Source organism: Saccostrea cucullata, unplaced genomic scaffold (assembly GCF_032062105.1).
Source record: "Saccostrea cucullata isolate Sc308-1 unplaced genomic scaffold, CSIRO_AGI_Scuc_v1 ctg2470, whole genome shotgun sequence".
Classification (NCBI taxonomy): domain Eukaryota; kingdom Metazoa; phylum Mollusca; class Bivalvia; order Ostreida; family Ostreidae; genus Saccostrea; species Saccostrea cuccullata.
This window is the reverse complement of record NW_026919936.1, coordinates 124,423-135,140: the sequence shown is the minus strand read 5'-3', so window position 1 is coordinate 135,140 and position 10,718 is coordinate 124,423. Positions and strand designations below refer to the sequence as shown.

Below are 10,718 nucleotides of genomic sequence, written 5' to 3'. Positions count from 1 at the left end.
CTCTTCCTCCTTCATCATGTCTGCATCCTCCTCCCAAAGTTTCTTTCTTTTGCTCCTTTACTGTATCTTTCTTCTTTTTCACAGTTTTTGAATTTTGCTCCTCATGCACTTTGTCTAATTTTCTTTAAGTTTTCTAAGATTTTAATTTTTGCTAGTCCGAAAAATCTTACGTTGTCCAGGCTTTTTTACGATATTTTACGTGCATAATATCGTATCAAAATCGCGAAAAGAGCCTGGAAAACGTCAGATTTTTTTGACTAGATTTTTCCTTGTCCAGTTTTTTCTATCACAGTTTCTGAATCTTGCTCCTCATTCAGTTTGACCAATTTTTTTCCTCATCTTTTTTGTTAAATCTTTTCTCCTTATTTGCTTTGTTTATTGTTTTGGATTTTTGCTCACCATTCTCTTTGAAATTTTTTTCTTCTCGTTTACTTTGTCCATTTTTTTTCTCATTCGCTTAGCACGAAAGTGAGGACCAGAGAGGAGAGGCATATACAATTCATAATCTGATATAATTTTCATAGTAGATATAGTTAGACGATGTAGAAGTGTTGAAGCTGCTTATACAAGATTTGCCACATGCTCACAAGTCGGTACTCACTCTTATATGCACTTATAACTCATATATAGTTATAGCCCCCTCCTGGTCTGCAAATTTTTTTGGAGTTTCGAATAGGAAAAAAATGGACTTTGCAATTATATTTGTAGGGGAGAGGGGTACGTGTATCTTTTTTGTTGGCTCAGTGCTCTCAGTATCTCAACACTGATGATGTTTAATACTTGTATTCTACAGTATAAGGAAAATAACACATTTCAAGTTGCGTTTCTTTTTAATCGACTTCACAACAAATAACACGAACCATTGAATTGACTTTGTAAAAAGTAATTAATACAAAGTATATATTCACAAATACGTATATCTGGAAAGAAGCGTGTAAATCGATCGGTGAACTTATATACCCGTTTCTGTATTTTGTAAAAATCCTGTGTATTTTTCGGCTAAATTTTTATTATTCACAATTTGTACTTTGGCACCACAAGTAGTCAGAAGACACAGCACCCCTTTCATATCAAAATTTGCTTCCTTTCAAAGCGAACATCCAGTAAGGCATTCTCAAGAAGTTTGGAAGCCATCTTTGCATCCAGGCAGTGTTCGGATTGCGTGCCATCAACCAGTTAATTTGTCTCATACTGTCTATAACACGACCTATTTATAGGAAAGAAAACAAGCCTTTTAAATAAATGCTGGTTAAAGGTCATTAAACTCCACAACTTCGATTATTTGTCGAAATTTTGCAAATGAAATCTTCAAACAAATAAATGAGGTTAATAAACTTTGTAATTAAAGAAATTCAATTTATAATCAGTTCTAGTAATCAATTGATGAGGTTACTTACCATCAATGTCCCGTAAATTGTACTCTTGTCCTAGCTCAGGAGTCATCAGCACTTTTCCAGATTTGCTCATCACGTTTGGGTCTAGAAGTAAAATTTCTTCTTGATAAATATCGTTCAAGGACAATCAAACTGTGAACATTTCATGCAACATGCATTACCGTTTGCAAGAGCTACTATGCACTTCCCGGCGTATTCAACAGATTCAGCGCCTTCGAACATCTTCTTTTGTCGTGCCTTAAAAACGCAAGAAAAGAATACTGATTGATTGATTGATTGTATACTGTTTAACGTCCCTCTCCAGAATATTTCACTGATATGGAGACGTCACCATTGCCGGTGAAGGGCTGCAAATTTGGGCCTATGCTCGGCACTCAGGGCCATTGAGCAGGGAGGGATCTTTATCGTGCCACACCTGCTGTGACACGGGGCCTCGGTTTATACGGTCTCATTCGAAGGACCGCCCCATTTAGTCGCCTTTTACGACAATCAAGGGGGTACTGAGGACCTATTCTAACCCGGATCCCCACGGGATAAAAAAGAATATTGACAATGTTACTACAACGTCGACATGCAATGAGATGATGTTTTAAAGATTCTTACACTCGTGCTGGTTTGAAGCATTTGGTCCACGTGTTCTGTCATGACTGGTCCCGGCCATAGACTGACCACGGCCACGTTATGTTTCCTAAGTTCTACTCCACAATCCGCCGCCATTCTGTCCAGCTACAGAGTACAAGAAACGTGCCCGATCCCTTTGACATATTGTCAATAAAATATGTTCAAATCAAATCACAAGAAACGTGTTTTTATACAAACTTATTATACCGAATTATGACCGAATTAAAGGGATTGTTTTATTATTTTTACATAGATTGACAAAGCTAAATTTGAAAATAATGGGAACAAGGCACAAGTTTTCTCTCTTTAACACGTAGAGACTAAAGATCAAACTAAATTAATTAAGCTCTTTAATGTATTTGTGTTTCCTTTATATTGATGTAATTTAAGATTTACTTATTCAAAATACTACATTTATTTTTGACAAACATATTCAAGAATTTTTAATATAAAGTAGATCCAATTCATGGCATTTAATTAGTTTGTTACGTCTCATCAATTACAGAACATTAGAAAAATATTAATACAAGTTGAAGTATTTTTTTTTTAAATCAAGATATATACACTGTATTAGCTGTAATTGTGAAATCATTACTATTTTTGTTTTACAGAGAATAATTTCCATTTTAAGAAACATCAAGTGGATATGCATTTCAGATCCTATACTATTAGTAAATAGTAACTCAAGTCTTTATGCTGATATTCTTAATCATGTGATCAAGTTTGAGCCAATCAGAGAACTTGGAATAAATGATAAAAATAATATCATAATACATTTGTATATTTTAGATTACATGTACTTTACTTCTATCACAGTTTTTGGTGTATTCTCTACATATTTTTTTTTAATTGCAAATAATTTTCTTTTCTTTTTTATCTCGAATTTATATCCAAAAATATAATATATTTATTTAATTTAACAAATATATATGTACATGTATTAAAAGTTGACGTTTAAAATTTTTTATAGATTTATGAGTTTAGATACTGCCTCGTAGTGTTTTACGTAGTGTATTTTAAAGATCTTTATTGTATCCTTTTATATTGTGATTCAGTTAAGCTATCAATAGCATCTTTAACAAGTTTCAAAGTCAAAATTTTACAAGAAGGTAATTATCCACTTTTTTATACCCATCATGTTGACCTATATACCAAAAAGCACAATCAAATGTATGCAAAATTTAATATATAAAACTAGAGGTACTGTGAGCAATGAGCTCACTAAATAATACACTCCGCCTCCTATATGAATATAACGGCAGTGTCCACCTTTTGCAATGCGAAACCAAATGTGTCGGATCAAAAAGTGAAATAGGAGGTGCACGCTGGCAATATTTAATAAAGATTCGTGAAAGTTTCATTAAATTTCACTCAGTGGTATAACAGGGTTTGCAGATAAGAGATGGGTACCCCAAAGTGCAACAGACGGACTGACGGACATCCCAATTACTATATATCCTCCCACTTTTCAAGCGGGGGTATAAAAAGAACTCACTGCTTCTTTTCCTATGCCATATGCCACGTTAAAAAGGTATGCCAGACCCCCTGCAGAAGATATGTTGACTATAAGTCCCTGTTTTCTTGGAACCATCATTTTTGCAGCAAGCACTGTGCATATGTAGTGGTTTCTTCATTTGTAAAATATAAATCCAATGCAAATTTTTTCAATAAGATATTCGTGTGCACTTTTTATGAATATATTTAAAAATCATATATGTACCTTAAGCCCACATTGTTAACCGTATCCCATATTGACAAAGGTTGCTCCCAGAAAGGTTTTCCCATATTTTCAGAAATTGCCTGCAACAAACATATAAAAGCTTTTTTACTATAAGTTTTATCAAATGCGGCGAAAAACTTGATTTTGTGCAAACTCACATTTACAGCGGCATAAGCATTGTTAACGAGAACGTCAAGTCGGCCATTTTGTTCAGATTTCACTCTCTCAAAGAATGCAGCAATGTCCTCGTCTTTTGAGTGATCGCATTGTACTGGGATGCATTTCCCGCCCCTTGATTCAATCTAGAAAGAAGACAATTTTTTAAAAATGTTGAGTGAATTATCAAAGCAATGTAGGAATGAAAATAAAGAGGGTGTTGCAGTTCTTTTGTTATTTTCCCTAAATGTGTAGCAGATGTAAAGAAGAATTTTTATGCTGCAGAAACTCATATCAATTTTTTTCAAATGCATCAATATATAAAGCACAACGAGAAACAATATTTGGAAGCTGCGTATTGACTTCTAATTTGCCATAAAATGATGTGAAAATTAGTCTTATGGCAAAATGAATCAGATTTTCCGTTTTTTGAATAGGGAATCCCCATTGTTCTGAAAAAGTGCCTCCTTGAAACAAAATAATTTTGATATATACACAAAGAGGCGGGAATTTTCTTCAAAACTGCCATTTCCGATTTTTGTTTCAAAGAGGCACATTTTTTAAAAAACATAAAAATTGAATAAAAATTATTCTACAAAAAACATAAAAATTGAATAGCAAAAAATGCAAAGTATGTACATTAAATAAGACTGAAAGCATCGTGTCCTAAATGGTCTAGTGGATATGATGGTTGGTTACCAATTCGTCCATTTACAAGAGAATGGGTTCGGGTCCTGTTTGGATCATTTTGGCATATATATATTTTTTTCTATTTTTTTCCATATGTAATGGTATAGCAATGAAATTATATATTTTTTGAAAGAGTGAGAATGTCAAGAAGTAAATTGAGCAATAATGCAGGATAAAATTGTTTTCCTTGATATGCTGTGATTAAAACTGATACTTTATTTAGTTTTGTCTTGGAAAACAAAGTTACTGTATTGTTTAAATAATTTTTTTTACATACTGTAGTTATTGCAATTTTGAATAATGCTGGGACTCTTAGTAACCAAAATTTGATTTGAAACAAATGAAATGTCTTGGATGTAGCACCAACAGTATGATTATGGGACGCAGTTTTATTTCACGAAAATATTTTCGCACGATGTCTACAGTTCATTTTTCAAAATGCTGCTTTAGCTATTGTGCTTTTTGTTGTTCCAACCTTTTTCGTGCAAAATGATGAGTGTTTTGCTGTATCAATCAGGAAATACCCGCCGTAAACATATATAGTCCTCTACGTAGCTGTATCTATATTTAGACATAAAGAGGGTATTTAAATGTCCTTCTCGATATATAGGGAATAATCGTGAGTTTCTGCAACACCCTCTTTTGTTAATTGATAAAACGTCGTCATTATACCTTGATGTTGAATCGAAGGCCACAGTAAGAACTTTTCAAATGTATGTATGAATTTAAAAGAAATTCTGCTTTAAATGAATATAATAACAGGACTGCTTTAAACAGTGCACAATTAGAACCCATTGGGATTCCAACAGATTTTATAGTTTAAAAAAATAATTAACCATAATTTAACTTTCAGAAATGCATACACTGCGAAAAGTTTCAAAAACAGGTACATTCAAATAATTTTTTTCTGAAAGTGCATCTAGGAAAATTGTAAAAAGCCATGGTTTAAATTTAAACATGAAGTTTATGATGAATATAAAATGTCACTTAGACTGTGCCTGAAAAGTGTTTTTTTTTAATTAGCATTTAAATGTTATGTTAGGAAATCCCCTGCTATAGTACAAGATTTGTGCATTTCTGAGCTGTGCACAGATATAAGCTGGGCATTTTTAAGGGGGATGTACGGCCACCTTTAGTGCTGTGAGAACAAAATGTAAACATTTCTTCAAATGGCTAAAATACATCATATTTTGATCAAATTTTAAGTCCTTATGATAAAGATACAATAAATATGCATAACTGAATGCATGTTGTGCATATATAATCTATACTTTTGCAGAAAAATGCTTTTGATATGCTCCTTAGAACTGCGCAGCTACAGAATTCAGCAGAGCCTTAAAAAATCCAAAAAAAAATATGCAAACTGTGCATCAATGTTCTCTCTACAACCATTTGTTGAGAAAATTTCTAAATTTTGCACTTTTAAATGATAATTTCAAGTTCAAAACAAGGTATCTTTGTCTTCAAAAAGAGTTTAAAGAACCATGAAAGTAGTTCATGCATAGCAGCACGTGGTCTATTTTTAGCACAGAATTTTGTTTTCCAGACCTCTTCTTAATATGGAGGGACATAACAATCTTTAAATGTAGAAGAGAATTACAGTTGCAAAATATTTCAAATAGTATGAACACTTTTAAAAGAGGAAATATGTTATAGTATGGCTTGAAGTAATTTATTTAGTATTATTATCGAACAGTTGTTAAATAATGTACTTATTGATATCAAAGAAAAAAATCTTAAACTCTTTGATTCCAGGTAAGGAAAATGAGCACCATCAAAGATAAGAATTAAGAGTTTGTAAGTTTGCCACAGATAACATATAATATATATCAAAATTTTAATTATCACCAATGAAACACAAAGAAATTAAACACATAAAATCGATATGAATGACCTTGATTTAGTACCTACTTGTACGAGGGGTGATCAAAAAGTTCGCGAACTATCTCTATATCTACAAAACCACAATTCAGATTAGAAACAAATTTGGTGCACACATAGCCAAACACAAGTTCTATAAAATAGCATATGCTGAATAAAGTTTTGCTCATAATGACGTCATTATGGAGGTACTTGTGACGAAAAATGGTTGCCTCAGTGGAACTCGCTTAACAAACGACTAAAATATTTATGGTATATCTTAAAAATGCCTTTGAAGTAGCATATAAGAATTTGTTCATAGTTTATTAAGACAAATGACTTCCTACAAATTCAATCAATGATTGGATAGATCGTTTTAGTGAAGGAAGGCAGATGGTTAAATATGATACTTGTTATATTGCCCAGTGATATATTAGCAAGTTTGAAAAGGGATGTGTTTTTAATTAAGCAATATGCTATCAAAGACCTCCAATTTACACTTTGAAAAATACTTGAATATTTCAATAATAATATAACTATCAAATACCTAAGATATATCGTTTACTTTTTGATCTACCCTCGTATACTCTGTCAAATAAACATTTACAATTTTGATTTTAGCGGAGCAACATTTGAAAAGGAATGAAATCATTCAGAGTGGGTTAGGAGATTTAATGAATAAAAAAACTTTTTCTATTTGCCCTTTTTGTCAAAATTACAATTTTACAGAGTAAAGAAAAAAATCAACATTAATAAATATTTTATACCATCTTGAAAATGACGTTTGGTGGTCCTCCCAACTCAGGGAAAAATTATTGGGTCCGTATTTATAGGTGAGAAAAAAAATCCTAAAATTTTAAACATATTCGTTGACGGAAGAAAAAAAAAACATGTAATGGGATGTAAAAAAAAAATGAGTCGGGCCATTTCTAGGCAGTAGATCGGGAGAGAGGGCAACCAAACATTTTTATAACAAATTGTCTTATAAGGCTAGTACATGTTCCATCACATACTTAGTAATGCAAAATTTTTTAATCTTTGGCACTATTTTGAAAAACAAACATAGGATTTTTTTGGGGGGGGGGGGTAGCCTCTCTTTTTTTTTGCGTGATAGACATAGCATATGCAATGGACTTTTCTTCGCAAACATTGTGCTTGCTTCTAAATTTCAAAGAAACAACTCAATATATTTTATCAAGCTTCGTATGTTCAATGAGCGAGAGCTTACAATGTTGTCAACATAATGAGACATGATGCGTTTTTATGTCCAAACATTACTCCATACAATGTGTGGTTCATTGCAAACAATCTAGCTATTTATGTGAGGTGCCTGAAGGAAATCCTATAACTGCCTATTTTTTCTATCTAAGTGCTAAACAAAATAGACACATGTACCAACTTTTCGAATGTAAGACATGTAATTACAATTTGTTTTTCATGCACCGCATATTGTTTAACATTTTCAAATTAAATGCTAAGGATCCTCCTTGCAGTGCCCCATTTGAAAATAACTTCTATCGCCACAGAAAAAAGACCCGCCGTAATCACATATGTTTAGGACATGTTTTATCTTTTTTCTTGAGTTTTAATGAAACCAACAAATCATCAAGACTTGTTCCATGAAAAATTAAATATAATCATGGTAATAAACTCATCTATCCACAGCAGATATATGCACATGCCAACCACGTGCTCAGTGGAATGATATTATCGAGGAAACTCGAGCTGTAAACAGAACAGTTTTTCCCGATTTGCTGGAGTGGGGTTAAAATCGCTTTTTTTCATTAATCAGACGATGCAATGCAACAAATAAAAGTAGTAAGTAATATAACCTAATGATTATTACTTAGTAATTTCTTGTCTTGATGTTATTATGGTCGCATTTATTCTAAAACCAATGCTATTCGAACTCTGTGTGACACAGGAATGGCGGACGAAATAAACACATGGCCTCAGGAAGACACCCATATGAAAAATCAAATTTTCAAGAATTATGGATAATGACAAGAAAAACGCGAAACAAATGGTTGTAGCCATATTATCAATGAATCAAACTAACATTATATTCAATGCATTTTTCATCTCGTGAATGCTGTAGCTGCGCAGTTCTAACATGATTAATTTCCTCCTAATTAAAACAAAATAAACTTAATGATTAACTGATTTTGGTCTCTAATAGTAGGTAATTAGTGCATTAGCACTTTGAGTAACTTTGGGCTAGTTCAGTAGAGTATTAAGCGCATTCTTGGTATTTCTTATTTTACACCAGACTAGATCCAATATGGCTTGTACATCCCCCTTAACCGAGAAGAATACGTTAACATTATCAGATAGCAAGGAGACAGTATAACTGATTGACGGTAAAACATGTGATTCTTACCTCGCTTGCAGTTTCTGTCAGGGATCCGCCTAGAGGGTCCCCCGGGCGTGCTGCTAGAGTTCTTCCTAAAAAAATATATTGTCTAAGGACTGTCGGACTGAATGTATGATTCGCCCTAAAATGTATCCATGTATTAAAATTCCTTTTACAGAAAGAGAAGGCAATCATTTTGGATATTTTTGGCAAACAAGCCGTATGTATTATAGAGAAGATTAAGAGAATGAAATAGATGTAGCAATAACTGAGAAAAGTTATGTGTTTGTAAAGTTTGCAATCCAACAGGAAATTTCATTTTTCAAGGAAACTCCTTTAACAGTCATATTTTAGAAATACATTTGGTTGAAATTTGTTTTTACACCAAACATGCATATTTTGGTGACCGTGTTTATAAAGTCCTTTGCCACAAGATATATCTTTTCAACTGACCTATTTTTATATTTGTTTACTTTAAAGATTCACAACTGATAGATTTTTAAAACTTACCTGTAATATATACAGTGGCCCCCGCCTCCCCCAGCTGTAGGGCTATCCCTTTCCCTATCCCCCGGGAGGCACCGGTCACTATGCAGATTCTTCCCGAGAGCGACATATCTATGTTGTTTTTACTGGAAGTGTAAACTTCCTCCCTTCAATATAACAGCGTGCCCGGACGTTTGTCGAGAGTTTATCTTTCCCGTATATGGAGGCGTGGAGATTAGTCATTTATGGATGGATATTTAAATCAAAAATTGAAATATATTGTGAGCTATGAATATTTGTTTTTTTTGTGTGTTTTTTTTGTTTTTTGTTTTTTGTTTTGCTGCTTTTAAAAAAGAAATATTAGTTCCTATCTTGAATTTTTATGTTGTTAATGGTTATCTTATAATTGTGAGCCATTAATAATTGTTGTTTTGTTGCTTTCTTATCTTGAATTGAATTGAACTGATGTAAAATGGTTATCCTACTACAGCAAAACTCGTTTAGTATACTTACGAACACAGATATAGCGAACTCACGGATATAGCCAATTTATTTTGGATCCCCAGCTATATTAATTTAACGAATTCCTCACATGGATATAACGAATTACGGATATAACGAAGTTATATCAAAAGTCCCAGTGACCTCGTTATAACCGAGTTTTACTATATTTGTAACCAATTTTCTTGCACTTGTACCCGTTTTCCAAAACAAAGTGAACTTATTTCTCTTATACATGTAGTTTACAGCATGTATTGATTTTTCAATTTAATCTGAAATTTCTCAAAAAGGACTGACAAAGAGAATTGTCTGTATTTTTTTATTGTGAGTTTTATTATTACAGTTTCAACAATAAAGTTATAATGTCAGCAGTATTGAACGCAAGGATTTTACATGTAAGGATTGTTTGTGGGAATAAACTATGAATAGGTCCTGAGCACAAACAATGACAAGTCAGATCTTCTGCTTTTTCACTCAGTATCATCGTTTTAACCGTTACTTTGCCGGGATATGAAAATTAATATATAGAGAATGGGAGAATTGCTTTCTCGGAAATCCTTCGCCTCTAACTTAGTCGAAAGGTACTGATCATGGCTTTCTATTGCATTTGTATGTCACATTTACACCTTTGTCATTTTGCAAAGTTATAAGTAATCTAAGGTGCTGTACATCAGAAGTTTGTCTGCATGGCTTAACAATCTAAAACACTGAAACACTTCGATTTACTCACTATTTGTAGCATTCACCTCACAAACTCTAGTTGATGTCAAAAATGCATTCGTGTTTGAGCATACTATAGATGGTTAAGCCTTTCAAATTTCCGATGTAAAAGCACTTAGATTACTTTTATTTTTCTTTGCAATAGCATTTGTGTGAAAGTGAATTGCAAAAAAAAAAATGTAAGTGGTTCACGTCTGAATTAAGTTAATGAATTCGA

At 32.8% G+C, this 10,718-nt stretch overlaps 1 protein-coding gene across 1 annotated transcript; it reads right to left on the bottom strand.

The window, feature by feature from the left end:
* Positions 1–925: 925 nt before the first annotated feature.
* On the bottom strand, positions 926–9,509 carry LOC134240536 (dehydrogenase/reductase SDR family member 1-like). Its single transcript, XM_062722634.1, has 9 exons — positions 9,305–9,509; positions 8,822–8,886; positions 3,894–4,037; positions 3,736–3,815; positions 3,511–3,643; positions 1,998–2,120; positions 1,556–1,631; positions 1,398–1,478; positions 926–1,207 (listed from the first exon to the last, which is right to left on the bottom strand). Exons 1-9 carry the CDS (start codon positions 9,408–9,410, stop codon positions 1,071–1,073), a joined length of 945 nt encoding a protein of 314 aa, XP_062578618.1. The 5' UTR covers positions 9,411–9,509; the 3' UTR covers positions 926–1,070.
* Between the last annotated feature and the right edge of the window lie 1,209 nt (positions 9,510–10,718).

Coding starts and splice junctions, on each gene's coding strand:
- LOC134240536 (XM_062722634.1), bottom strand. CDS start 9,410: ATGTCGCTCTCGGGAAGAATCTGCATAGTGACCGGTGCCTCCCGGGGG. Junction 8,887..9,304: donor GGCCACTGTATATATTACAG/GTAAGTTTTAAA, acceptor ATATTTTTTTAG/GAAGAACTCTAGCAGCACGC. Junction 1,208..1,397: donor CAATTTACGGGACATTGATG/GTAAGTAACCTC, acceptor TCCTATAAATAG/GTCGTGTTATAGACAGTATG.